General features: G+C 42.5%; 1 protein-coding gene across 7 annotated transcripts in view; it reads right to left on the minus strand.

Moving 5' to 3' along the window:
- ANO6 (anoctamin 6) overlaps positions 1 to 26300 on the minus strand; it is a 192175-nt gene that overhangs the window by 19184 nt on the left and 146691 nt on the right. For all 7 annotated transcript variants that reach the window (XM_036300887.1, XM_036300891.1, XM_036300888.1 and 4 more), the window contains 7 exons: positions 25618 to 25723; positions 21430 to 21490; positions 12130 to 12272; positions 9642 to 9719; positions 4978 to 5203; positions 3879 to 4048; positions 3614 to 3711 (listed from right to left, as the gene is read on the minus strand). In XM_036300887.1, the coding sequence (XP_036156780.1) occupies positions 3614 to 3711; positions 3879 to 4048; positions 4978 to 5203; positions 9642 to 9719; positions 12130 to 12272; positions 21430 to 21490; positions 25618 to 25723 (882 nt within the window). The remainder of the gene's footprint in view (positions 1 to 3613; positions 3712 to 3878; positions 4049 to 4977; positions 5204 to 9641; positions 9720 to 12129; positions 12273 to 21429; positions 21491 to 25617; positions 25724 to 26300) is intronic.

Genomic DNA, 26300 nt, shown 5'->3' on the forward strand with positions numbered 1-26300 from the left:
TGAGCTGGTGATAAGTGCTGTGGAGAAAAAGTGTTTGCATTTGTGGTAGGGAGGAGTGGGGTGGTGGCAGCTTGGTTTGTTAAAAGTAACATTTGAAAAGAGATACTAAGAAGGTAAAAGGGTGTCACTGAGCAGTGGTTAGAGCATTGGTCTGCACACAGAAGGTTCTTGGGTTTGATTCCTGGTTAAGGGCACGTACAGGTTTGATCTCTGGCCCTGGTCAAGGCGTGTGCAGAAGACAACCAATCTATGTCTCTCACATCGATGTTCCTTTCTCTCTCACCCCCTCCCTCTTTTCCACTCTAAAGGAAAATCAATAGAAAAAATATCCTCGGGTGAGGATTAACAACAACAAAAAAGAAGGCAAAGGGGCAAGCAGGGGAGACAAAGAGACCATTGTGAGGATTTGGGTGATTTTTACTCTGAGGGAACTGGGGAGCCACTGAGGGACACAGAGAAAACGTGAGATAGTTCAAGATGGGATAAAACAGCTCAAGATCCTATGCTAAGCGGGACATATCGAGGACCAGAGACACGATAAACTTCCTGGAAGCCATCACGCAGAGCGAGGAGGAGACGGCCGTGGGTGGCCCAGCTCTGCCCATTGCTGCACACTGTCCCCGCAGAGCGTTCGCTGTTCTTTTTCTATGTTGTGTTTTTCTCTTCCTCAAAGCCTAGTGGCCCAGAGAAATGCTCCCCCTTTTTATGGCAATTTGTCCTGAAAAGAACTCGAAGTTGGCAGCGACCTGAGAGTGCACCTGCAGCAGAGAGAACCGTTGTCCCCTAAAGCAGCGGGGCTTGTGGTTTCCTCGTGGCGTTCATCAGGGGAGGAGCCACAACAACAAACTTCAAATGCAGACACAAACATCCGACTAAGCTTCGGCTGAAGGAACACCATGCTTATATGGATTTCACATTCGGGCAGTGAGAAGGCTTCCCACTAAGTAAAGGCAGCTGTATAAATTGCATGTGCATGCACACACGTGGGAACGTGTACACACACACACACACACACGGTAAGATATGACTAGCTCACCATGTGGGGTTTCCCACTGCTGCTGATCTCAGCATTAACTTTGCACTGACCATTCCATAAGGTTTACTAAGGGAGATTTCTCTACGATAAACGTGCCCCTGGCTTCACGATCCTTCCCCACTTGTCTCTCTTCTATGACATTAGGGACAAAGCAGGAGGCTGTGGCAGGTGGAGGGGATGTGGACACACGCAGACACCCCTTGAGTCTGAATCCACACTTCACTGCTTAGTCACCATGTACCTTTGGTCAAGTTCAAATCAAATGGGTGATAAACCCTCCACTGCCCAGGGTTGCTGTCAGGACTGAATGATTCAGAACAGGTAAAGCATTAGCACACTTCCTTACACCTCAGACCCCACCACACAGGATTAGTTTTTGACCCACCCAGGCCTCAGTTATTTAGAACTGGCTTGGGGACGCAGTGCTGTCTGGATCGGCGGATCTCACTCCAGCCCTTACAAGAAAAACAATGCTAGTTGCTGGTGCTACTTCCTAGGCTCCAACACAAAGCTCTGAAATCCGTCAAGTCTGGGAATCCGCGGTTTTACAGGAGTCTTGTGACGCAGGCGGCACCAGGGACCACACGTGCCCATCACCCCTCCTGACCCCAAACTCGAGATCACTGGTTTCGATTGGCTTCTGTGTTGCTCTGCCTCACACTTCCAGCCTCAGCCTCTTGCTGAATCCTCTCCGGGGCCCAGAGAGGCAGGTCTTTTACTAAAATCCATCACAGTTTGGATTTGGGTGGAAACTTCTGTCCTGGCATGACTGACTCCTCCGGCGCTTCCCTCTGGTACGTACTGTCCTGCCTTCCCTCACCCAGAACTAATCACGTCAGAGCTCAGTCTCTCTGAAGAGCTTTCCTTCCTGAGCTACAGACGCGAAGCCTCCTGTTCAGTCTTCCTGAATGAGCCACTCATCTGTGGAAGGAAATCTCAGGCTGTAGTCCGTCCATCATCGCCCCTGGTCTTTGGGTTTTCTACTGGGTCATGATTCTAGTGCAGGGACATCCATCTTGACTGCACATGAGACTCACCTAGAGCAATTTTTAAAAAGACAGACACCAGACACTTCTTCCCCTGGCCACGGCTGCAGGCTTCCTCCCTCCAGCAGGGGTTACTAAATAATTTTCCTAGGAATTTACCAGGCATATTAGCATCACAGCATTGTAATAAGTTGCCTTCTACGAAGCCTTTATTAGGTGTAGAGCACAGCGTGAAGTACTTTGTACCTCATTTTCTCTTTGATCTTCATTATTATATTTAATCCACATACGGCAGAAAATCACCATTTGTGTTTTGAATGTTCTCTAGGATTCCCACTCCCTAACTTTGAACACAAGCATCCTTTACTCCCTGAGTCTATTTCATGCCTGAGTTTATATTTTTCCTGAATTTAAAAAGCAATGAGGGATACCTGTATTCAGGGTTCTCTTATTGTAGGTCTCTGGTTCCCCCTCTAGCCAATGCACATAAAATATCTCTTCTCAAGGGAACAGTTCACTTTTCTTGTAAGTAGTCCGTGCCCATTGAGGAAAGTACAGAAAACATAAAGGAAGACAATTACAGCCATCCATTATCTAAACTTTGACCAAAGGATGATGCTGTTGGCATTTTGTATATTTAACTTTAATTATTTTCCTTAACATTTTATCATAAAAATTTCTCCAGAGTGAGCTGCTTAATGCAGAGATTGCACCAGCTTGTTAAGTATGCCCAGCATAAAATTCCCAGGGAAGCCTCCGACACCAAGTGAGAACAGGAAGGCCAAGGAGCTCTGAGCTTGTTGTCCGAGTCCCACAAACAATTCTACTAACTTACTAATTAAGTTATTAACGTTATGGATTTCAGGCATATGAGTCACTCATTCACTCAGCAGGTGCTGAGTGCCTTTTAAACACCAGGTGCTGATGAGACCCCCGCCGGAACCTCGGGCTCAGTGCCGGGTATGCTGCTTCACTTACTCCAAGAGTCCTAGTCAAGGGCCCGAGTGGGGCGGGGGCATGGGGGGGAGGGAAGAGGTACATTTACGGTGGAATCCCAAATTAACATAATATTCTTAAATAGTGTGAAAAGAGTCGCTGACTTAAAAGGCTTTTCTCTCCCTTCCTATGTATTTTTGGGATGGGGGTAGCACTGGGTAGCAAGAGTAACGTATCTTTAGTATGTTAGAATTTTGTATGAAAGAATTGGACACTTGCATCTATACAGAGAAGAAGCAGTGACAAGAAGAGCCTGAGTCACTCTCTAACTTGGCTAACACTTAGCATTCCCAGTTTTCAAACAAGAGCAAAGATGATTCAAAACACACTGTTTTAGATCAGGAGAAGAAATATCGGAAGGCAAACGTCAGGTCCCTATAATCTGTAGCCTTGGGCTTACGGGAAATGAAGGTGTAAACACAGACATGTTTACACTGTTGGTTGGACCTTCTTGTCGGAGACCTTTAATAAGCATCGCGTCTATGCTACCTTAGAGGTAGGCATGCAGTTACATGGACATGTAGGCAAAAGGCTTGGCTGGGTGGGCTCTGTTACCCCCTGTCCCACATCCCGGATTACATGACTTGACACTCACGGAAGTAACACCTCTTGTATGTTATTCCAGATTGCTTTTCCTCCCATGATTATCAGCAGCTGCGTTGTCAGCTCAAGGAGACAGCCACCTGGGTCACACTGGAATATTAAAAAGAATCTCATTTAGAATTTAGATGGCTCTAACATGAAACAGAATCATTCATTTTAATTTTTCCGATCTTCACTTTAGGCTGGAAAAACATCTAAGCATGTACAATGAAGAAACTGTCTTCAGTTGTTTTGGGAATATAACTCTGCGTTCATACCTCTTCATTCCTGTATTTTCCCAGCCAATACACTGGATCTCCAGGATAACCTACAAATTTGCCCTTGAAGAAGGCGATGTAGAAACACGAGGAGTAGTAGTTGACAAACTGGAATAAGAACATCTTCATGGTTAGGCTGTTCTCATAATCAGTCTGGGTCCTTGGGAGTTCTGTAGTTAACCAAAGAAAAGTTAAGTTTTAAAAATTGTGAACAGTGATGAGACCCTAATCAAAGACACAGGAGTTAAAATGTTTTAAAAATACAATTCACACTGTTTCCATTTAAGCTGTTTTGAGCTCCTTAATACAACTACTGTGTGAATTCAAGTTTACACATTGTTATAAGAGCTTCTCCCCCATAAATATATCCCACAAGGCAAAAGTATTCAACTGTTCCTTAAAATGTACAATGTTATCAAATGGGCAAGAATGATATTCTCTCGTCTTTTTTAGGGTAGGTGTTGAAGAAAACCAACAAAACAAGGGAAACTTGCTAGGAGCATTTGGGGAGGACAAACCAGATCCCCCTCCTAGTTTAGAGTTTAGATTGGGCTCATCACTCTCAGCACATGACCACTGAGCAGACACATGCAGCCAGTGGGAAGCACTTAACTTTGGCCACAAAGCAGCTGCCTGGGACACAAGCCAGAGAGGAGAATCACTTATTACAAAAGCCAGAGCGGAAGAGAATGGAGCTGGATGAATGCGAACAGAACGGGGGGAGACATGTAACAGCACGATCGCCTGTCCTCTCAGCAACAGAGGCGCGTATCTGCCACTGGAACCATGACCCTGCTCCACTTATTTGCAATAAAGAGACGATTTACTTTCAACAACAGGGCACATGATGTAATGTAACTGCAAATATTATCCAGCACTGATCTGTTTATACAAAGCTTGGACATTATGATTGTCTCTGCTTTGTCCCTTTCACTAATGCCAAGCTGTAGCTAATTTCATCGCCCACTCAGGCCAGAGAAAATAGGTTTACACTTGAAATTTTAGAGGCTGGAATTGAAATGCCAGAAAGATACGGTCTCCATCTCCACCAGGTTCTGAAAATGTCCTAGACACGACTGACACTCTGGTAGGAACTTACCAAAATTAGTAATCATGATTGCCACTTTTTCATAGATGGTGTTCAGAATCATGATGATGACAAAGCTGATGACGGAAGCGGTGATGGATGTGGCTGTCTGTGGGGTCAGATACTTCTGGATTGGGTCTGTTCCATTCAGGTTCTTGGGAAGTTTTGCAGAAAATACAATGAACACTGAGAGTCTGTAGACAATGATCCCAATGACTGAAGCGATGATCAGCAGGATCTGAAAGCACAATAAACACAGCAGCGTGAGACTCCTCAATCATCATATTTTACACTGAAAAATCAGCCTCAGGCCTTAAGTGGACAAGGTGCATGGGTGAAGTGATGTGAAATCTCACAGAACTGCCACAAGAGAGGCAGAAATCAAGTGCGTTAAAGGTCAAAGAAAGGGAAAGGAATGAAGGAAGTCACAAGAGAATGTGTCCATTCAAGTGAGACGTTAAAGTAGGAGAAGCTGTGTGTGGGGAGTAAGGGAGTATGGGAAATCTGTACTTTCTGAGCAATTTTTCTGTAAATGCAATGCTGCTCTAAAAAAAAAAAAAAAAAAAAAAAAGGAGAGTGCGTCTTCAGATGGAGTAAAAATGGAATAACTGGGAGCACATTCTGGTAGAAGGAAAAGGTCTTTGTGATAGCAGAACCAGAGAAAACATCCCTCTATACCAGCCGTGGGCAAACTACAGCCCGCGGGCCGGATCCGGCCCGTTTGAAATGAATAAAACTAAAAAAAAAAAAAAAGACCGTACCGTACCCTTTTATGTAATGATGTTTACTTTGAATTTATATTAGTTCACACAAACACTCCGTCCATGCTTTTGTTCCGGCCCTCCGGTCCAGTTTAAGAACCCATTGTGGCCCTCGAGTCAAAAAGTTTGCCCACCCCTGCTCTATACTTATGAAGTCATTTAGGTTATGAATCAGTGTTTTTTGCTCCATTAAGGGCATATGTGTCCTCCCAACAGAGCACGTATCTCTGGTTCAGGCTCAGCAGGTGCCAGCTTTCGTCTTAGTTTAGTACCAAGGGCGGGTCTGACCAGGACCAGAGTTCCGAAGCTGTGCAGATACCAGGGTAACCCCTGGAAATGGCAGCAGGTCTCTGCTCATCAAAGCTTCACACACTTTTCATACTCACATCGTAAGACCTTACACTGGCAGTTATTCATAACCTGCGTTTACACAAGATTCATTTCCCTAACCCAGTGGTTGGCAAACTGCGGCCCCTTGAGTGTGGCTCTTCCACAAAATACCACGTGAGGGCGCGCACATACAGTGCGATTGAAACTTTGTGGCCACACTCAAGGGGCCAAAGGGCCGCATGTGGCTCACGAGCCGCAGTTTGCCGACCACTGCCCTAACCCACTGCATTTTTGACTGCACACCCCGTGTCAGCAGGAGTGTGTGAAACACGTGGTTGCTAGGATTTCACTTCCTCACCAGGCAGGTTTTCTCTGCCACTGAACAGTGCACACCAGAGGTCCCGCTTTGAAACTGTTTGCTCTGCATCTTCCTCTTGGACATACTCCAGAGCATGAACTCAAAGTGTCTGACTGCAGGTGATGACTACCATGAGAGAGAAAATCCATAAAGAATGTGAGTCTCGGGACCAAGCAAATGGTGTCATGGTTACAGCAACAGAGGAAGGCGACTGCTCACCTTGGAGAGCAGTCAAGGCAGTGACTGCAAGCACAGCCCTGGGGCCAGCCTCCTGCATGGGAATCCGCCTCTGCCCTGTTCAAGGGCTGGGGGACCGTGGACAAATCACTGAACCTTTGGGGGCCTCAATCTCCTCACCCATATACGGGGGGATCATAATAGCAACTAACTTATAGAATTTTTGTGAGGATTCAGTGAGCTGTTCTCAGTAAAGACACAGAACATTTAGCCCAGGCATATGAAAAGAACTATATAAATATTAGCGCTGATTATGGCAGCTAAAGTGTTAAGATGTTTTCCTTACCTTTTTAGGCCATCAGTTTGTAGAGAAGGATTATATTTCCTCCTCTAATCTCTCTCATTATCTCCTTTCCTACACTGTTAAGGAATAACATTTTAAAAAAAAATGTGGCGTATATATGAAAATTTCCAAGGCTGAGAAATATATATTAGTGAGGGTATATCAAATTCTTTCTCTCTCAGCACAACACATATAGTCCATATAATTTTTGAGGTTATTAAGTAATTATAATAGTTAAGATTCTTTCAGTGCTCACTATTCGCCTCAGCACACAGGTATCTTTACGTCCTCACACAGCCCGGGGAGGGAGGCAGTATCAGATCTCCTTTCAGATGAGGAACCAGAGCCACTAGAGACAAAACAATTTGCCCCAAAGTTAGCAACTAGTGAGTGAAGTAACTGAGATATGCAAGGACTCCAGAGACTACTAACCTCTACATGGCGCTGCCTCCCATGTGGTTTCTGAAGTGAATTCTAATTCATTCCAGAGCTTTTGCAAACTTAATGTTTGCAAACTTCTTCAGGCACGTGACCGGCTCCATATTTCTCCATAGGAGGCAGAGAAGCTTTGCATTCGCCTTCCTCAAGTTTCTTACCTATCTTTCCTCACTCTAACTTTAATATACTCTTCTTACCACAACTCTCAATATGTACTCATCGTAGAAAATTTGAAAGTACTCTGTCGTGAACAATAGCTGCTTTTGCTGCCCGGGGTCTGTTTCCAGTCTGAGAAAAGGACCCAGATTTTGCTTTTGGGGGCATTCTCTCTACTTTTAGTCCCATGGTTTGGGCTAGACTGCCCTTCCTCCCCTGGGATCCTGATTAGACTGAGACAGATGGGTATCTCATCCTATTGACCTCAGCAATGGACTCCAGGACTGACAACCTAGTAAGAGCCACTCATAGGAGGAGATAACTACTAGTGCCCATGGGAAAGAGAAGCTTCTGTTAGAGGACGCTGCTAAGAGAGACCTTTCCCGGCTTCCACGCGATGTGAGATCTGGAACACTGCAGCCACTCCGCAACCATAAGGGAGAGTGCCCAGACCACAGGACACAGAATAAAGATGGAACCAAACCCAGCCCTTGACATCATCGGGGCTGCAGTACCTATCCTGGACCAGAGCCAGGCCTCAGACTGAGATTTTCAGTTACAGGAACCGATACCCTCCAACCCCCACTTTGCAGCAGATTGATTTTTCTGTCACCCACAACCGAAAGATTCCTAACTATAAAAGTAAAGGCTAAAACGTACACAAAAATAGGAAAAATGTATCTACTATCTATCTGTAGGCATAATTCCTTCAGAACCATGGAGTTTGCATATTAAGTCACTTTAATAATTAATTGTATCTTTTCCTTAAGCCTATCATAAACATGACATTTTTATATGTCATAAAATATTTTCATGGACATAGCTTTTCACAGCTGTACAATACCCCACAGTATAAACAGTTGGAAGTAGAATATTTTGGCTGAAATATATATACATACTTATATATATATATAAGCTTTACTCACTTTTACTTATTCTGAAATGCTTCCTGATTAAAAGTTTCTAAAACCTGAATTAGATTACAGCATATGAATATTTTTGACTCTTGATACTGCCAAATGGCTTTCTAAGAAGGCCAGAGCAGTGTAAAATTCTAACAGCTGAGATATGAGAGTGCTGATCACTGCATTTCATCCTCTCCAACACTGAGTCATCACTTGAGAGGTGAAAAATCACATCTCATTTTAATGTGCACTAATCTAATCACTACTGAGGTTTGGCATCTGCCATGACAGTTTTCTTTTGTGCCTGTGTACTCATGTTCTCTGCCTCTAAGCTCCTGAGGTCTTGAGTATTAGCTTAGGAGTGATCTGGACTTTGTATGTATCGAAGTTATTAACCCTTTGCCCTATTTGTTAATAATTATTACTTCTGGTGTTTTGTTTAAGCTTAGGATTCTTTTGATGTATGAAAATTGTAAAGTATTTTCTTCCAAAAGTTCTCCCATTGCTATTAAATTTAGAAAATCTTTTTATATCTAGAGATCATATATTCATCAATATTTATTTCTAGTGTTACTTATCTTTAATATTTCTGGAATTTATTATAGCATGTGGTTTCTTTCTTCAACTTTTCCACCAATAGCTAACAAGTGTATTTATTGAATAATCTTTACTTATGCCAGATTTAGAATATCTCCCTTCTCCTACTAGTATATTAAGTTATTACTGATATCAGAGCCCATTCTGGGCTTCATGTTCTATTCTCTAATCTGGCTCTTCTTGAGACAACAAAACTCTTGTATATTACAGATCATTATATTTCCAACATGATTTTATTAGTAATAAACTCAAAATTAATTTCATAAGTTCAGATATTTTAGAAATATTATCTTTTGATCTAGAATCATTTGAGGCTTCTTTTACATTTTTCACTAGTTTTTATGCCTTTTCTTTGATAGTTCCTGTTATCTTTTTGTTAAGACTATTCTTAGAGCTTTACACATTAATTTGTCATAACTGAATTTTATTTTAGTTGCTACTGATGAAAAATTTTAGAATTCTTAGTGTCTCCCCTATGGCTTCTTCACCAGAAACTGGAAAATACTGGACTGCTGATCTGATTTAAACCCCAGTAAGATTACAAGTTTCCAGCTCAGCTTCCATCTTCCTTAGCATTTAAAACAGGATAGTAAGTTTTGTGAAGGACTCACCCAGAACAAGACAGCACTGGCGCAGAGGACGCCACGAATGCACTTCCCCCAGGTAGTGAAGGGAACCCGCTCTTCTTCCTGATTAAAAAGAAAAAAGCAGTTCAGACAATCAAGGGATTACTCCAATGAAATGATTTTTCTCCTGTGGGTCACTATATCCTAGGCTGACTTTAATTTTTCTAAAAATTAGTTTTCAAACATAGCCTCCTTCCTCATAATTGCATGGTTTTTTTTGTTAACAATTTCAAACATACATACAACAAAACATATGCAGTGCTCATTTTAATAATATTTTTTGAAAATGCAAGTGTGAACAATAATTCATCTGCCATAACCTGAGCTCGGGAGTCGGGTACCTGCAATGCCACGCCGTGAAGCTGCATTCCTGAGCTTGTCTTAGGTGTTAGAAGTGAGCAATGATAGAGAGCCCAGAGCCCGTGCCAGACAAAACGCCTCACAGATGTTTGCAAATGCTAGGAATCCAGTATGTGTTTCCTGGTTGAGCTGTACACGTTTACTTTGTCATAACTGAATTTTTAAAGTTTCCCCTTTCTATGAATATATTTAAAATTTTAAGAGCAGAAATCAATACCTCTCAGGATTTACCTGGATAGTAAGAGAAGCTATAGTAGAGCAATCGCTGTAAATACCTTGGTGCTATTTACTCTGTGCCGGGTACTATTCTAAGGAGGTCCCAAACATGAAGTCGATTCAACCTTACTACCATCAGCTGAGGAAGCAACTATATTTGTTTCCATTTTATAACCGAGGAAACAATGGCACAGAGAAGTTAAATCATTTGTCCAGAGTCATTCAGCCACCAACTTGCTGCGTTTGGATTTGAACTTAGGCAACCTCGTTCTCAAGACCTGACCACCGCACTATACGCTTCTCTACACCAATGGAGGATGTATTAGCAGGAAAAGTAAACTGAGACATAAAATAAAGGTTAAAATAAACTTTCATCTTTAATCTTTTTGACAAGGGAAATTTAATCCTATTAGTTGGCAACTTTAAATGTAAAATTGGCAGGTTTAAATTACCAAGTTGATTTTTCTTCAGTATTTTCCTTATGTTGCCAATATAAGCTTTTGTTTTTCAGTACTCAAAAAACCTTATGAACATACAATTCTGTCTAAGTTTTGGCTCTCATTTCTGAATCTACGATCTTTCAATAACACATGCTTTGGCTTTGTCTTCCATAGTCAACAGTGGGAGCTATTCATAATGGGGATTACGTACAACTTGTTACAGTTACAAAGCCAAATGTCATCTTCTCTTGATAACTGGACCTCATTTTCCCCCACTTATGAAATGAGGAGTCGAACTGCTCCCTCTGGTCCCTTTTAGTGCTGACAGTCTGTAAATCTGTGACTCAATTTGTAAAATCTAGAGTCAGGACATTTTCAGCAGCTCTTGGGAAAAGCATTTTTTCCTAAGAGTTATTCATTTTCAGAAGCCATTGTCCTTAAGCTGATGCCTGCAAGTACAATCAGCTCTAAATTGTCTGTGTTGGTGGAAAGAAGCAATAATTCAGATGATTAAAAAAATCATCTTTTGCTGGCTTTGGGATATTTATACAGAAAGATATATAGGTTTTTTGTTTTGTTTTTAATTTTGTAGCAGCAGTAGCAGCAGCAAATTTACCTTTCCAATGATATGAAATGCCTCGCACAGTGACTGAACACAGTCGGACCTCAAAAAATGTTTTCCTTTTTCATCCTTCCCCCCAAATTAGAGAAAGAGCCACACTATTTTGTGCACATCCCAACCAGAAGGGGGAGCAGTGACTGAGGCTTTTGACAAAGGGGCAGCTAAGCCTAGGATGAAAGGTGCTGAAATAATGAAGGCGCATGTGAAAAGTTGAGAATTAACTCTAAAAACCTATGCATCTTTCCATACATTTATGTCAAAGACTCTATTTTTTGTGCATATTTTACTGGAATTAGGAAAAAGAAAAGGATGCAAACCAATACATCTTTTTCTTATATAGCAGGTTCTCAAATAATATCATTTCATTCAGTGTCATTTCATTATAACACTGACGAGGTGATGTAGTAACTTACCTTTCATTTATCTCAATTGGCCTACAGTAAAATTGGTTTCATTATATACCATTGTACTTAAAAGTTTGCAGAACTTATCACGACATCCAGTGAGGACTTAATGTACATTTATGTCAAAGTTTTTTTTGTATTTTTTTTTTCATTTTTACTGTTATTATGAAAGAAGGGACTACATTTATCTCCCCTGTCCACTGTTCTAAGCACAGCTTCTTCACTTTGGGTACACACGAGGATTGCTGGAGGAGCTTTAAAAAATCCCTGTGCCCAGAACACACCCCAGGCCACCAAGTACCATCAGAGTAAGTAGTGATTGGACGCAGGCATCAGCATTTGCTAAGGTCCCAGGTGATCCCGATGTGCAGCCGAGGTTGAGAACCCCTGCAATAAGTAGACTACGATGCATCTAAAAAACACCTCCGTACCTGAGTGATCTCATTTATCACCACGTGAGTACACCGGGCCTCATACTCTGGCCGGGGCTGTTCTTCCTGCTGTAACTCAACCGTGTCCCATTCGTACTCAAGCTCTGCCTGGCGCCTCTTCCAGAACTCCAGAAACAAGGTAACTAACGGAGAGAGAGAACAGGATCATGTGGGCCTTCAATGATGATTGATGTTTCATAAATCTATACTAAATAACATTAATTATCCATAACATTTGTATATGGTCAACAGCATCTAATTTACAGGTGACATTAATATTTAAAAGAGCAGAAAACAAGTTAATGCTCTTGTGAAGAGCCTACCGCTTATGGGAAAGGTGACAATGTGATGGCTGGAAGGGGTGTGAGTGTTGAGTGCTGAAGCATGGGCAACCAGCACTTTTCATCGCCCCCTAAACAACACAAATAACCAGTATAGTTCAAAGCAGTTCACGGTCCATCCTTCAGACTGCTCTTCCCCACATCCCTCTCCCTCCCGTCCTTCCTAAGGGCCCGAGTGGGGGGTGGGGGGTGGGGGGTGGCGGAGAAATGCCTTAGTAATTCCCAAATCTCTCTTTACCACCACCCAAGCCACCCCCAATTAATGTAATATTCTTAAATATAGAAAACTGATATTTTCTCTATCTTGTGTAAAATATAAATAACGTAACTTTTAGAAATTTTTATTATTTTGTAAGGTTTATAACTTAAAATACGAAATAAAGAGAACATTAATGTTAATTGAAAATGTGGTTTCAGGGTAAATCCTCTAGGTCAGTGGTCGGCAAACTCATTAGTCAACAGAGCCAAATATCAACAGTACAACGATTGAAATTTCTTTTGAGAGCCAAATTTTTTAAACTTGAACTACATAGGTAGGTACATTGTTATTAACTTAATTAGGGTACTCCTAAGGCTTAGGAAGAGCCACACTCAAGGGGCCAAAAAGCCGCATGTGGCTCGCGAGCCGCAGTTTGCCGACCACGGCTCTAGGTCCTTTTTCCAGACAGCTACCACTGAGCCCTTCCTGGAGAGAAATTCTGTGTTACCACTATTCCATCCAGAAACACTGCTTGAGTTTCTACTATGTGCTGAGAAGAGAAAAAAGACACAATGTCTACTTTGAGGGGCTCCTAGGTGTACAAAGATTGCAGTGAAGTGCTAGTGACAGGAGACTATTAAGAGGGACTTGATAAAGGTCAGCCCAGGTGGCTCTGGGCACACAGAGCCAGAACAAGTAACCAACACCGAGCCATGGCTCTCCCAGAGGCGGGGGAGGGGGACTACGTGAGTTCTGAGGTGACTTCGACTGATCATGTTAAGGCCATTTCCCCCCAGGGAGCTGCACCTGCAAAGGCAAGGGGATGAGGAGAGCCAGGTACTTTCCAGAAACTAGGTGATGAACAGAGTGGGGCAGCCTGGTGGAGAGAGTGCAGGACTTTTTGTGTTGCTCTGCAAAATGTGGAGACAGAACCTACCCCACAGGCTATTGCCAACTTATTGAAACAGCATCTGTCAAGGCCCTCCAAGCCCTCTGAGGTCATTGTTATTGTGATCCCCATTTTAGACACCAAGAAACGGAGGCACAGGCAGGTTCAGCTACTTGCCTGAGGTTAGTATTGAGGCAGGAATCAAACCCAGGCATTCTTGGCTCCGGAGCCCGAGCTCTGCCCCTAATTCTCCTGCTCTCCAATCCCCTTCCTTTGGCCAATGGATCACAAGGTAAACCACAACTCTTTGCTTAGGTGTCATCGCTGCTTGCTTTTCCAGTTTCTGATTCTGGCACTCCTCCGGGCACGCTGCTAGTAACTGTCCCGTTCCCACTCAGGGCCTCTGTGGCAACATAAACCCTCGGCGGCCCCTGCTGTGGCTGCCAGCATGTTTCCAAGGGAATATAGGTGGAGGGCCAGCTTCCTGCAGTGGGTGCTATTGTTAATGGAAGCACAGAGCTCAGTTAGTAGGGGAGGTCACTCCTTGTCTCCTACTTGGTTGGGAGCCAGTTTTCCTTATAAAGCTTTGAAACCTGAGACAGGAGTTATGTAAGGCCTCCTAGCCTCTTTAAATAGGAATGATGCTTCCCCTTCCCCTGCCACCAAGTTCTAGTTTACCTTGTAATCCACTGGCCCCATCAGGGAGCACAGGGAATGGCCCAGTAGTCCCCAAATTCCATCTCCTTGCACAACAGCTACCGCGGATGAGTTAACACTGGAGGACGAAATCCACAGAGCCCTTGGGTATTATTTCCTGCCCCTCTCAGTTACTCAAATGCCCCAAATCCTGTAAGGGAGTAACTTGTGAGAGAAACTGAGCTGGTGCACCTGTCAGACCCCGGAGAGCAGGACGGATGTGGCTGCTCCTGCTCTCAGGAAGGTCCTCTCCGTGGGCCTGGGCATCTCTCCTGAGCTTGTGCTGACCGAGAAACTGCCCAGCCGTGTGTGTCCTTGTTCCCAACCAGGAGGAAACGAGGCATCAGTGGGATGAAAGTCTTCAGGGCACTACGTATCTCTGGATCAAGCTGTCATGGCGGGTCCCGCCTCCCACCTCATCCGTGCTGGCCTCATGCGGCAGATACTCCCAAGGAGACCCCTAGTGGGCAAACGAGTCAGCCATGCACCAACCCTCCTGGCCTTCACCCAAAGCAGCACAGCGTATCCACTGACTAAAGTCCCCTGGGCTCACATCTCCTGGATAAACACCCAACGCACCCCGTCAAGTAGAAGAGCTTACATTTTTAGTTTACTTAGATTCTGCTAGTATTGCATGAACTCTCCCCCCGCCGAAGTTCTTCCAACTGTGTCTTCCATCTAAACTGTTAAATCCGTCCAGTGGTGTGTCCATTCTCTCAAGAATGGCGCACTTTATTTCTTATGCTGACCTCAACTTTTTTCAAGACAGGTAGCAACCACGATCCTGACCTGTATTTGCTTCCATATTTACTGTTTATCTCGCCCACTACAATGCCACCTTGAGGGCAGGAATCTTGTTTCGTTCACGCTGAAGCACTAGCACACAGCAGGCACTCAATGAGTATCAGCTGAATGAATGAACTGCAGGAAGCCAATCAGAGCCTGGAGAACCCCACCATCTGGGATCCCCGATGGATGGAACCATCTACTCCAACTGCTCCCCTCTGTGCATGACCACCCGCTCACTATCACTCTCTGCTGCACCAGATCACATGGGCCCCCAATTTCTCTACACTCGGCAACAGGTCTGCATAAGCTAAGATGGAGAATGTGCCGGTCTATTGGGGAGGTCCTGGTGGCTCTAGCCCCTTGACCACCTGGAGGATGTCAGGGTAGACAGACTGAAGGAATCGTCACGAGTTTGGTCCTACCTCACAACTCACTGGAAGCACAAGATCACAGCAGCGGAAACTCTGGCCCCTCCAGCCTGAGGAAAGAAACTACGGGTGGAAGACGGTGTCTGCCCCATCGTGGCCTCTTTAGGAACCCAGCTTGCTGGGGAAAGCCCTCTAGGGAGCCCCGCTAGATATCTTCCTTGTGTTACCGTAATTCCTCTAAATTTTGCAGTTTTAATCTGTTACATGTTTTTGAAATCCTTTTTCAAAAATGCATAAAAATCTCCAATTTCCTTCTCTGCAAAGTAAAGAAAGTTACTTTTCATTTTAATAAAAAAAGCAGCTTACTTTCATGAATTTATATCTTTAATCATCTCTATTTTTAAAGAAAACTGACTGAAAACATGAAAGCCCTGCTCACTGTGACTCCCAGAGGCAGGCATAAATGACATGAAGCTCTTATCTCATCAGGCTGGTAGAATGAGGCTGCAAATCTGGCTTTTTTCTTCCTGTTATGTGTCAGGTGAGGTGGAACCAGAGTCATGGAACGAAGGTTTTCTAACCCATTCCTATAATTCCAAGCCCCAGACAGAACAGTGCTATTCTTTCAATCAAGTAAATATTTATGCATCTTTCTAAAAGCTTCCTACAACTTTATCACTAGACGCTGCATTTTGTCTCCGATCTAAAGGCTGATGGCAGCCAAATTATATTTGCAGAGCTCTTATTCTGTGCTTGTCACTTTCTGCCTCGGGGGAACTGAGTAATTTGGTTAATCTTTCTCAGTGTCACTTTCCTCATCTTTAAAATGGGAGTATAATAGGCATCCATTTGCTCACAATCTAGCAACAGTATCAACAAGAGATGATTTACGAAAGCAAGACGTATTTTTCTCACAAAAAGCAGTATCAGCAATTCTGATCAGCACTATAAAGGAAGAAGAGTGGGTACTATTCCTTGTCCTCCCTGAACTTGAACATGAGGAGTGAAAAGGCTGCTGTTTACCAAAGGCTGAACCCGAGGAGCAGTTCTGCCTAGGAAGTGATAGGACTGCCAAGCAAGCGAGAAACGACTGGCGAAAAATAATGAGTCGTTAGCAAATCCTGAACCTTAGAGGCAAAAACCTGGAATTGCCGGAATGGGTGGGAGTTTCTTAGTTCTTCATTTCACACAGCGAAGGATTTGCAGGGTTCCTGGAAGACATGGTAACCTGGTATAGCCGCCCAACGTTCTGGAGCACTCCTGGGCCATGTCCCTGCTGACTCACACTGCTGTACACCCCTGATGGAGAACACCAGGACCTGGGGTGACCCTGCATGATGTCACACAGGAGTTTCCTGTTCTCTATCTTTAGCTCTCTCCCTGCAATAAAACACCTGGCAGAACTCCAGTGGGAGGCACTGTGCTTATTTCTCTGGCAAACCACATACCATGAAGCTCTGGTTGATTAAAGAGACACAGTTATAACAAGAGAAGAGGCATGGCTGCCTTGGACCTTGGGAATCAAGAACAGCTTGTCCTTTTTTTTTAAAAAAAAAAAAAACACCCAACACATATTTTTATTGGCTTTAGAGAAAAAGGGAGAGGGAGAGAGAAACATCAATGATGAGAGAGAATCACTGATCAGCTGCCTCCTGCATGCCCCCTATTGAGCCTGCAACCAGGTCATGTGCCCCTGACCAGAATCGAACCTGGGACCCTTCAGTCCATAGGCAGACGCTCTCTCCATTGAGCCAACCTGCTAAGGCAAGAACAGCTTGTCTTTTTAATCATGGTATTATTACATTTAGATAAAGTATACATCAGATCAAGAAGATGCTGCTAAAGGGAATAGGTGTTCAGGTCACTAAGGCACTGGTGGTGTTGTGTCCAGCTATATCTAAGGACAAGAGGCACACTCTTGGTAGATGGGTGTGTTCTAGTTGCTATAAGAGTTTGCTGCTCAAGGGAATATAGTCAATAATATTGTAATAACTATGTGTGGTATCAGATGGCCACTAGATTTATTGGGGTGATCACTGCATAATTTAAATAAATGTATATGTTATACACCTGAAACTAATATAATAATTTAATCATTTAATCAACTGTAATTAAAAAAAATTTTTAATTAAAAAAAGTTTAAAAAATTTTTTGCTGCTGAAGGGCTGGAATATTTTGACAGGCCTTGAAAGTATTCAGATCTCTTTACTCACAACGGTAAATAAGGTAGAAGAGCTTGCTTAGCCTTTATTCCAACTTCCTAACTGAAAGAGTGCAAGTGAAAACTGCATTTCTCACGGACTCTCCTGCAGTTAGAGTTCCAGATTCAACTTTTAAAATGCCCATCACCTGCATCTGTGAGTCACTTGAATCAGAAGCAGAGCTGAACAGAGCAAAGGTGGTTGTGCGAGCTGCTATTTTGCTGATGTGGACCAGCAGGATTAGCACAGGTCTGGAACTCCCATTTCCTGAGCCCCTGAAAAGCCGCTAGCTAGAGTAATGTCTTCTCGATTCCCTGGGTCCTCATAAGCCAGGTGGCCAGTGTTTCTCTGGGAATCACTAGGCCTAGACTAGAACTCAAAGGTGAAAATGAAAAATTGCAGTCATGCAGCTAAGAGTCCGAGCCAGGGAGGATCCGACAGAGGCAGGTAAGAAGCAACAAGGAACAGGGAGGGGGGATGGCGGGCGTGATATGCTAAGAACCTTAACTTCAATCATGGGTTGGTGTGCAGGACTCTAGGAGTCAGTATGAATGGCTGGCTAGAAGGGTGAAAGTAAGTATATGATTTGTACTGTATTTCTTGTAAAAGGTTTTTTATTTTCAACTTGTATAACTCCTAGGGAAGAGAACAAAACTAAGTGCCCCATATATCTGGGTACAAAAGAGATGCAGCAGGAATGTGATGACGATGATATGAAAAACGTCACAGGATCCTCCTGCCTCTTCAGCTCTACAATTTCAGGCTTTCTGTAATGAGGCTCACAGCAGCAGTTCCCATAAGGCAGTGGTAACAAGAAAAGCTATATCAGGCACTTAAAATAAAGACTTCATCATACATGTCCTTAACGACACACATATGGTGCTGCAAGCAGGCCTGAGATGTCTTCTGCATTCTAAAATCGGTGACAAAATCAGTAGCTCACTATGCTTCAGTCAGTTTTCGGTAAACATGGTGTAGTTAATGATCGTGGAAACCAAGGCTAGCTAGGAAATATGAGGGTTGTCTTGCAGCGCAAAAATTAATATACAGGGTGGGGCAAAAGTAGGTTTACATTTTTTAATATGGAAAAGAATACAATAATCCTAGCTAATAAAGAGCGAATATGCTGCCAAACCGGTTTGGCTCAGTGGATAGAGTGTCGGCCTGTGGACTTGAAAGGTTCCAGGTTTGATTCCGGTCAAGGGCGTGTACCTTGGTTGCGGACACATCCCCAGTAGGAGGTGTGCAAGAGGCAGCTGGTCGATGTTTCTCTCTCATTGATGTTTCTAACTCTCTATCCCTCTCCCTTCCTCTCTGTAAAAAATCAATAAAATATATATTAAAAAAAAAAAAGAGGGAATATGCTAATTGACCCTCACACTGTTGCAAGGATGGTGGCACCCACAGCCAATAAGGAGGGAATATGCTAATTGCTGCCCCACCCTCAAAGATGGCAACACCCACAGCCAATAAGGCGGGAGTATGCTAATTGACTGTCACACCCTCAAAGATGGCAGCACCCACAGCCAATAAGGAGGGAGTATGCTAATTAACTGTCACACCCTCAAAGATGGCAGTGTCCACAGCCACAAGATGGCAGTGCCTAGTCCCCTCAGCCCTGCCACGTGCCTGCCTCTGGAGTCCCCAGTCCCTTCAGCCGCCCAGGGCTGGCCTGAGGCACAGACAACCCTCGGATGGTGGCTGCCCAGCCACCCAGAGCCGCCCGAGGCTCAGGTAACCAGAGTCGGTCGAGGCTTGTGCTACCAGCAGTGGCAGCAGCAGAGGTGTGATAGGGCATCACCTTCCCCTGATCGCCAGGTCACCTCCCGCCCCTGATGGCTCCTGGACTGTGAGAGGGGGCAGGCCGGGCTGAGGGACTCCCCCTCCAGTGCATGAATTTTCATGCAACGGACCTCTAGTTAATAAATAATAATATAAGAATAAACTCCATGTTTCACGTACTTACCACTGTAAACCTACTTTTGCCCCACCCTGTTGTATATTTTTTTAAGATGTCTTTTTAAATTAGGCCTGTCAGTATCCATTAGTATATGGAGTTCAACAGATGTGTCAGAATTTTATCTGTTGTGAATCAGTGTTGAGACTAAGGTATAGACACGAGTTAAAAGTGCCCACCACCCATGTGTTTGGCACCAGTGCTCTTATGGGGGGAAAATACTAATGTATTTAACAGTGGAACAGTACAGAGGATCTTAATACATGAATTTGATCTTTATTCTTCCATGTGTCATATATTAACCAGTATTTGGTTTTCAGCCAAAACATGCTAAGTGTCTGAATGACAATGTAACTTTGTAGGTAAGTTTGGTCACCTTACTAGTACAGTCTAGTTAATCCAGGAGTGGCAACTACTATCTCTAAAAAGTGTTCAAACAATGCCTGTTCTGAGATCCATTTGGTGATCTTCACAGGCACAGCCATTGCAAAAGAGAAATACTGCAGAGGACACCTGTGGAGAACTGTGCCTGTGATTCCCGTGTGTTGATATGTTGTCTTAAGAACAACAGACTTAGCTGAAACCAGTTTGGCTCAGTGGATAGAGCGTCGGCCTGCGGACTGAAAGGTCCCAGGTTCGATTCCGGTCAAGGGCATGTACCAGGGTTGCTGGCACATCCCCGGTGGGAGATGTGCAGGAGGCAGCTGATCGATGTTTCTAACTCTCTATCTCTCTCCCTTCCTCTCTGTAAAAAATCAATAAAATATATATTAAAAAAAAAAAAAGAACAAGAGACTTAGCTCTGTTTCTTCCCCCACCTACCTAATAAGCTGAACTTTATTTTCCTCTTACACAATGAAGTTGGAAATGTGTTTATCTTTGAAAATTTTTTCTTCTATGGGAGAACATTTACATCAATTAAACACGTAAAATCTGTATTTAAAGAAAATAATTGCCTCAATGATGCTATTCAACGTAAATGATATGAATATAATGTTAAAGCTTCTATATACAATTATATTGTTTAGGATGATATTTGTTAAATTTATTAAATGGGATGTGAAAGTATTATGAGAGTAGCACATACTTATTAAATTCTTACTTCTATAGAAGTGTATAAAGAAGAAAGCTTACCTGTAACCACTGTGCTGGCACTTCCCCAGAACCCCAACCCCAGGAAAGTCAGGGTGGTGGACAGCTGTGGGACTGTGACCACGATGGCTCCCAGTGAACTAAGCCTCCCTCCATCCAAGCCCTTGGGTAGTCCTCCCACTACCTCACATTGTTGCTGGCTTGGCCATGACTTGTTTTGGCTGATGGGACATTTGCAAACTTGATGCAACCATAAGCTTAAAATACATATGCATTAAGGCTTGTCCTCTCTTGCCTCTTTTTGGAATCCTACAACTACCATGGGAAGACCCTGGGCACGCCCAGTGGAGGATGAGGGACAGCATGGAGCAGATGAGCTGGCCCAGCTGAGCCCCACGAACCACTTGGCTTGGTGACGGCCAGACTAGCCCAGGGGACCTGCCAGCGTGGTCAGCTGAGCCAGCCCACGGCCTAGGAACCCCCTAGCTGACCCAGAGGATGATGAGGATTATAAAAGTGTGTTTTAAGCGACTACATTTTGAGGCAGTCCCTTATGCAGTAACTGATACAATGGCCTTAAAGAGTTCTAAATGGAGCTGTAGGGGAGCTGAAGCTTGGGCCATCCAAGGTCCTAAAAGTGGGTTACTTTGATAGCCTGTACAAAACTGCATAATGCTATTAAGTCGGGCATTTGTGTGATCTTAGGTTTTTTTGGTTTTTTTTTTTTAAGAGGCAAAGTAAACTGAAAAAACAAAAAAGAAAACTTACCCCAGACCCCCATAAATACTGCAAAGACTAGGGTTCCAAAACTGTCAAAGATGCACAATTTCTGGAAAATACAACAATGACATATACATTAATCCTGTTCTCCACTTATTACAATTCATCAAATATCCAATGCTGTGTGTGTGTATACAGTCTGAATTTCGTTTTAAAGCTGACACCTTGTTTAACAATCATGATCTGTACTAAATCCTTATAGATGGGGTTTCTTATTCTTTTTGGAAGCAAACAGCCCTTGCTGTGTTTACAAGTGTATTTTGCAATGGAATCTTTCCATCTCATGATCAAGAAATAGGATAGCTGCTAAGACGCCACTCTGTTTAAAGCCTCTCAGACTTCTGAATAATGGCCTCATCTATGAGCTGTCATAAAAAGAATTTGAGGAAGTAGTATGGTCCTAAGAATACAATGAACTCCATGCAACTTTTAGATTAGGATTTGCATTTTATCATCATCCCACCCTGGTCAGAGGATAGGTTCCTGAATTCCTGCTTTTCTTGATAAGAGAAGTACAAAGCTGGGCTATTCTGAGATGGCCCTCCCCCTGAAGAGCTCTGCTTCCTCACACCCAGTGACGGCCTTTCTACCACCACTGACAGAGGCTTCCAGTAGAATAGGATGCGCAGGGGCTTTTGCTGACATTACAAAGGGTACAATGACCATGAATGAATAAAGGACACACCTGCACACAGAAGGCTCTATTCACAAGTTCTGCTACGCTTCATCTTTTTGCTACTGTATAAATAGCCTATCTCCCTCTATAAATTCCTGGAAAATCGTTCCGTTAGTTACTCATTTTTCACGAGTGAGCTTTTTTTACAGCTCCTAAAAATATCTGTAAGGTTAATGGAAATAGTGGCAAACATATATAATATCAACTTCAGGATAGATAAAAATAAAAGTAAAGACAACAGTGTAGAAAAAGAAGTTCTAGGTTAAAAAGAAAACAAAACAAATTAAAAAAGCAAGATTTTCAAACGCTGAAGAACATTCCAAGCTGCTTCTGAGGAAAACTCATCTTTGCTTTAGGTAACTTGTTGGGTTGCCCTTTCTATTGATGTAAAGTAGGTCAACTTTCATCAATGTTAAAACATTAGTTATGTTATTTTCATAAAAGATTATCCACCTAACCCTCTACTCGGACATCCATTTCCCAGAGCAGATGCCCTTCAATCATCCATACAGACCCTGATCAGAAAGCACAATCCCAAGTTGCTGTCATCTATTTATTCCTCTCAAACACTCCCACGCAAGGGAGACAATGAACACGTGAGAGAAGGCCCTGGGAACAAAGCTCTCCACCTGTTCCTCTAGTCTGGGGTTCCATGCACCACACATTTCAAATATTTTAGCTCTGACTCTTACAGAACCATCTTCTCCAAGTTGTCTCTGAATGTTATCCCTTATCTCTTACTGAAAATTGTAAGTCTCATGAAAAACCATTCTGTGAGTTATCACACCATTATTGACAATTCTGCCCAATGCTAAGTCTTCTCTTTTAGGAATCAGTGCAAGCCTCTTTCTATCTGATACTTCCCTGCTTACCCTGACATCTCTGCTCCATCCACACTATAAAGAAGAAAATCCTGTGAACTCTTTGTCCTACTATGCTGAAAAACCCAATGGAAGCACATCTATCAGTGCGAGAGAAAATAAAGAGGAGCAGCAAGAAAAAGCAGGTTTATTGCCGATGCCAAGATCGCACCAGTTGCCTGGTTCAAGACAAGGGATGCACCTTGCATGCCTATGCCAGGTAGTTAGGTGGCTTGGATCAAGTTACCACATGAGTAAAAGTCAAGGACCCAAGAGAGAAAATGAGATGGTTGGCCTCTCTTCTCTAGGTGGCCCATAGTGGCATGGGAGCAGGAAGCAGGAGAGAAGGTAAGCAAGGGGCTTTACTGGTTAGAAGCCTGGCTTAGCTTGCTTGGCAGGATGGCACAGAAGGGTAAAGCCAGCTGTGTGAAGGGCAGCCCCGTCAGCACACTGCTTTAGTCACATGGAGCAGGAAAGAAGAGAGCTACGCATGCAGGCATGCCGATTTTAAGAGAGGAACCCATCAGAATCTAGGAAAATGACCATCTGTTATGCTTTCTTCCTGCAAAAGAATAAAATCAAAATCTTATAGCTTAATGTATTTCTTAGAACGAAATATTATAATTTACCATGTCTCTCTTTTATCTTGCCAGCCAAAAGCTAAGGACTGTACTCAATGCTCAATCACAAAAACAGTATTAATCCTGATTATTTTTATAACTGTTTCATTTCCCTGATCCTGATTCTATATGCATATTTATATTTGTAGTCTGTTAACCCTTTTAGCATACATGTCAGTTAGTGAATACTCCATCTCTTTCCAAAAGAAAAGTAGAAATAAATATATAAAGAAATGTATAAAGAAATAATTGAATAGAGGCCCTGGCTTGGTAGCTCAGTTGATTAGAGCATTGTCCTGATACGCCAAGGTTGTGGGTTCAATCCCCGGTCAGGACACATACAAAAAGCAACCAATGAATGCCTAAGTAAGTAGAGCAACAAAGAGATGTTTCTGTTTCTCCCCTCCTCCTCCTCTCTCTCTAAAATAATTCAATAAAAAATTATTTAAAAAGAAATAATTGAATTAACCAACAAAAGGAAAAGCATAAAAAAACTCTTTTTTAAACTTATTTTTCATTCCATTTTTTTATATATTTCCTTCCCTTTGTAAATCACTCTGACAAGGCTCAAGGGACCATTCAGGAAACTGGAGTAGAATGACTCGTTTTTTTCTAAAACAAGGAAAAAAATATGTGCACAGGGACATATTTGAAAGTCATGTGTTTAAAATGGGTCAGAAGAAATGAGAAAAGAAATGGGGGTGGAGTGTGTGAAAGAGAATTTCTTCAAGAAAATGGAATTTGCAGTTGCAATGTGCCTCTGGCATTCCTGTTGGCATCTGTCTTAAATCCGGTGCCTGGGGTTACACACTAACTCCTGACCTTTATGCGTTAACTTCACTGGGAGGCAGCTTCACTTTCACCAGCTTCAAATCTCTTACTTTGTGTCATCTATGGCAGATATTTGTGGGCTAGAATGTGTGTTGATTTGCAGGGTGGGCAATGAAATCTATTCTAATTCATAAATTAAGCATAAAAATCCATGCGTTGACGATACCCTGCAATCATCTTAATTACGTGGTGGAACGATTTTTCAAACACAGAGCTCAATTTGAGAGTGAAGTGCCTGGTACTACTGTCAGCTGGGGAGGAACACACTGATGGCAAGAAATGCAGATTCACTGTCAGTTTCCGGCTTTGTCAGTTCACAGGTGGGTGACCTCCAGCAATCTATCTAATCTCTCAGTTCCTCTGTGTTTTACTCTGTAAAGTGGAGATAATGCCTGTCCTGCCTATCTCATAGGGTTGTTGGGTGTGCCATAAGTGATAAGTACAAGACTTTGCAAAATATAAAATATAAAGTGGCATCGCTTCAGTGGTAATATGTCCAAGTTGTCAGGAAAACTCTCCAAAGCAAGCTGACCTGCTTTCTCCCTTAGGGGGCCATGCCATTTAATAAGCTCCCTCCACGCTCACTGTTGCCCTAAACCTCCTGGAGTTGAGGAGTCTTACAGCTCAAGATCATCTGCCGTTAGCCAGGGAACCAGATGTGTTTTGTGGGAATGCTTTGAGACAGAGTGAGTATCTGTTGTCATTTATACACAAAACCTTTTTCATGCATACTTTCAGATAGTTGAAATATGACCATCAAAGTCTTTAAAAATCCAAACACAGCTTTCACTCACTTGAATTAAGGAAAATACTTATAATAGTAACTGTAATGGAAAGCATTCATGAAATAAGCCAAGTCTGAGATTTCTGCTTTGATTATCTGAAATACTCAAATAGTTTCAACCCCACAGTTCCTCCCTGATCCTCCAGGAGATTTTAAATAAGACTTTTAATCTCAACTTATTATTTGTAAAAGAAGAATAAACTTATTATTTGCAAAAGAGGAATAAACACATGGTTTGTATCTGCCTTTCAGAATGAACAATTAGTTCAAAATTACCTTTCTGAATTCCTCCGAGGAAAAAAATATAAAAAAATATAAAAAAATTTCCATGTTTTACTAACATTATTAGAGGCAAAAATTATCTTTCATTCATTACTTGGAAATGTTTGGAATAACAAAAATTACCTGTGAGGACTCGCAAGTAATATTGAGCTTCCAGAATGGACAAAGCCTATCACACTGAGGACACATTATGATGGTGCCGCCAATATTAGGGTCACAAACTTCTTTGCTAGAGAAAAGAGAAAAATTTTAATTTAATTTTAAAAATTTAATTAATAGGACTGCCTTTCTAGTAGAATGATAAAATCCAACATCTATTCATATAAGAAAATAAGACAAAACTAAATTCTTATAAAACTAGGAATGGAAATGAACTTCATTAACCTAATTGATAAAGGCTTGCTACCTAAAGCCTATACAAACATTATGTTTAATGATAAAATGCTTAAAGTATTTTCTTTAGATCTGAAACAAGGCGATGGGTCCTTCCATCACCACTTCTTCCCAGTGGAGGTCATGACAGCATGGTAAGTAAAAAAAGAATAATAGTAGAATTGGTAAGGAAGGGAAAAAAAAAACTGCTATTGCTAATAGATTACATGATTGTCAATATAAATAACTTAACAGAACCCCAGACAAATTATGAGAATAAGTGCGTTTAATAAATTTGTGGGACACAATATTAATACACAAAATATACCCAGGGTCGCAAAAAGAACTGTGTCCCCACAGACCTGTAACAATTAGAAATTAGTTTTTAAAATAGCATCTTTCAATAGCTTAAAAAATATGAAGAACCAAAGGAT

Source organism: Myotis myotis, unplaced genomic scaffold (assembly GCF_014108235.1).
Source record: "Myotis myotis isolate mMyoMyo1 unplaced genomic scaffold, mMyoMyo1.p scaffold_m19_p_3, whole genome shotgun sequence".
Classification (NCBI taxonomy): domain Eukaryota; kingdom Metazoa; phylum Chordata; class Mammalia; order Chiroptera; family Vespertilionidae; genus Myotis; species Myotis myotis.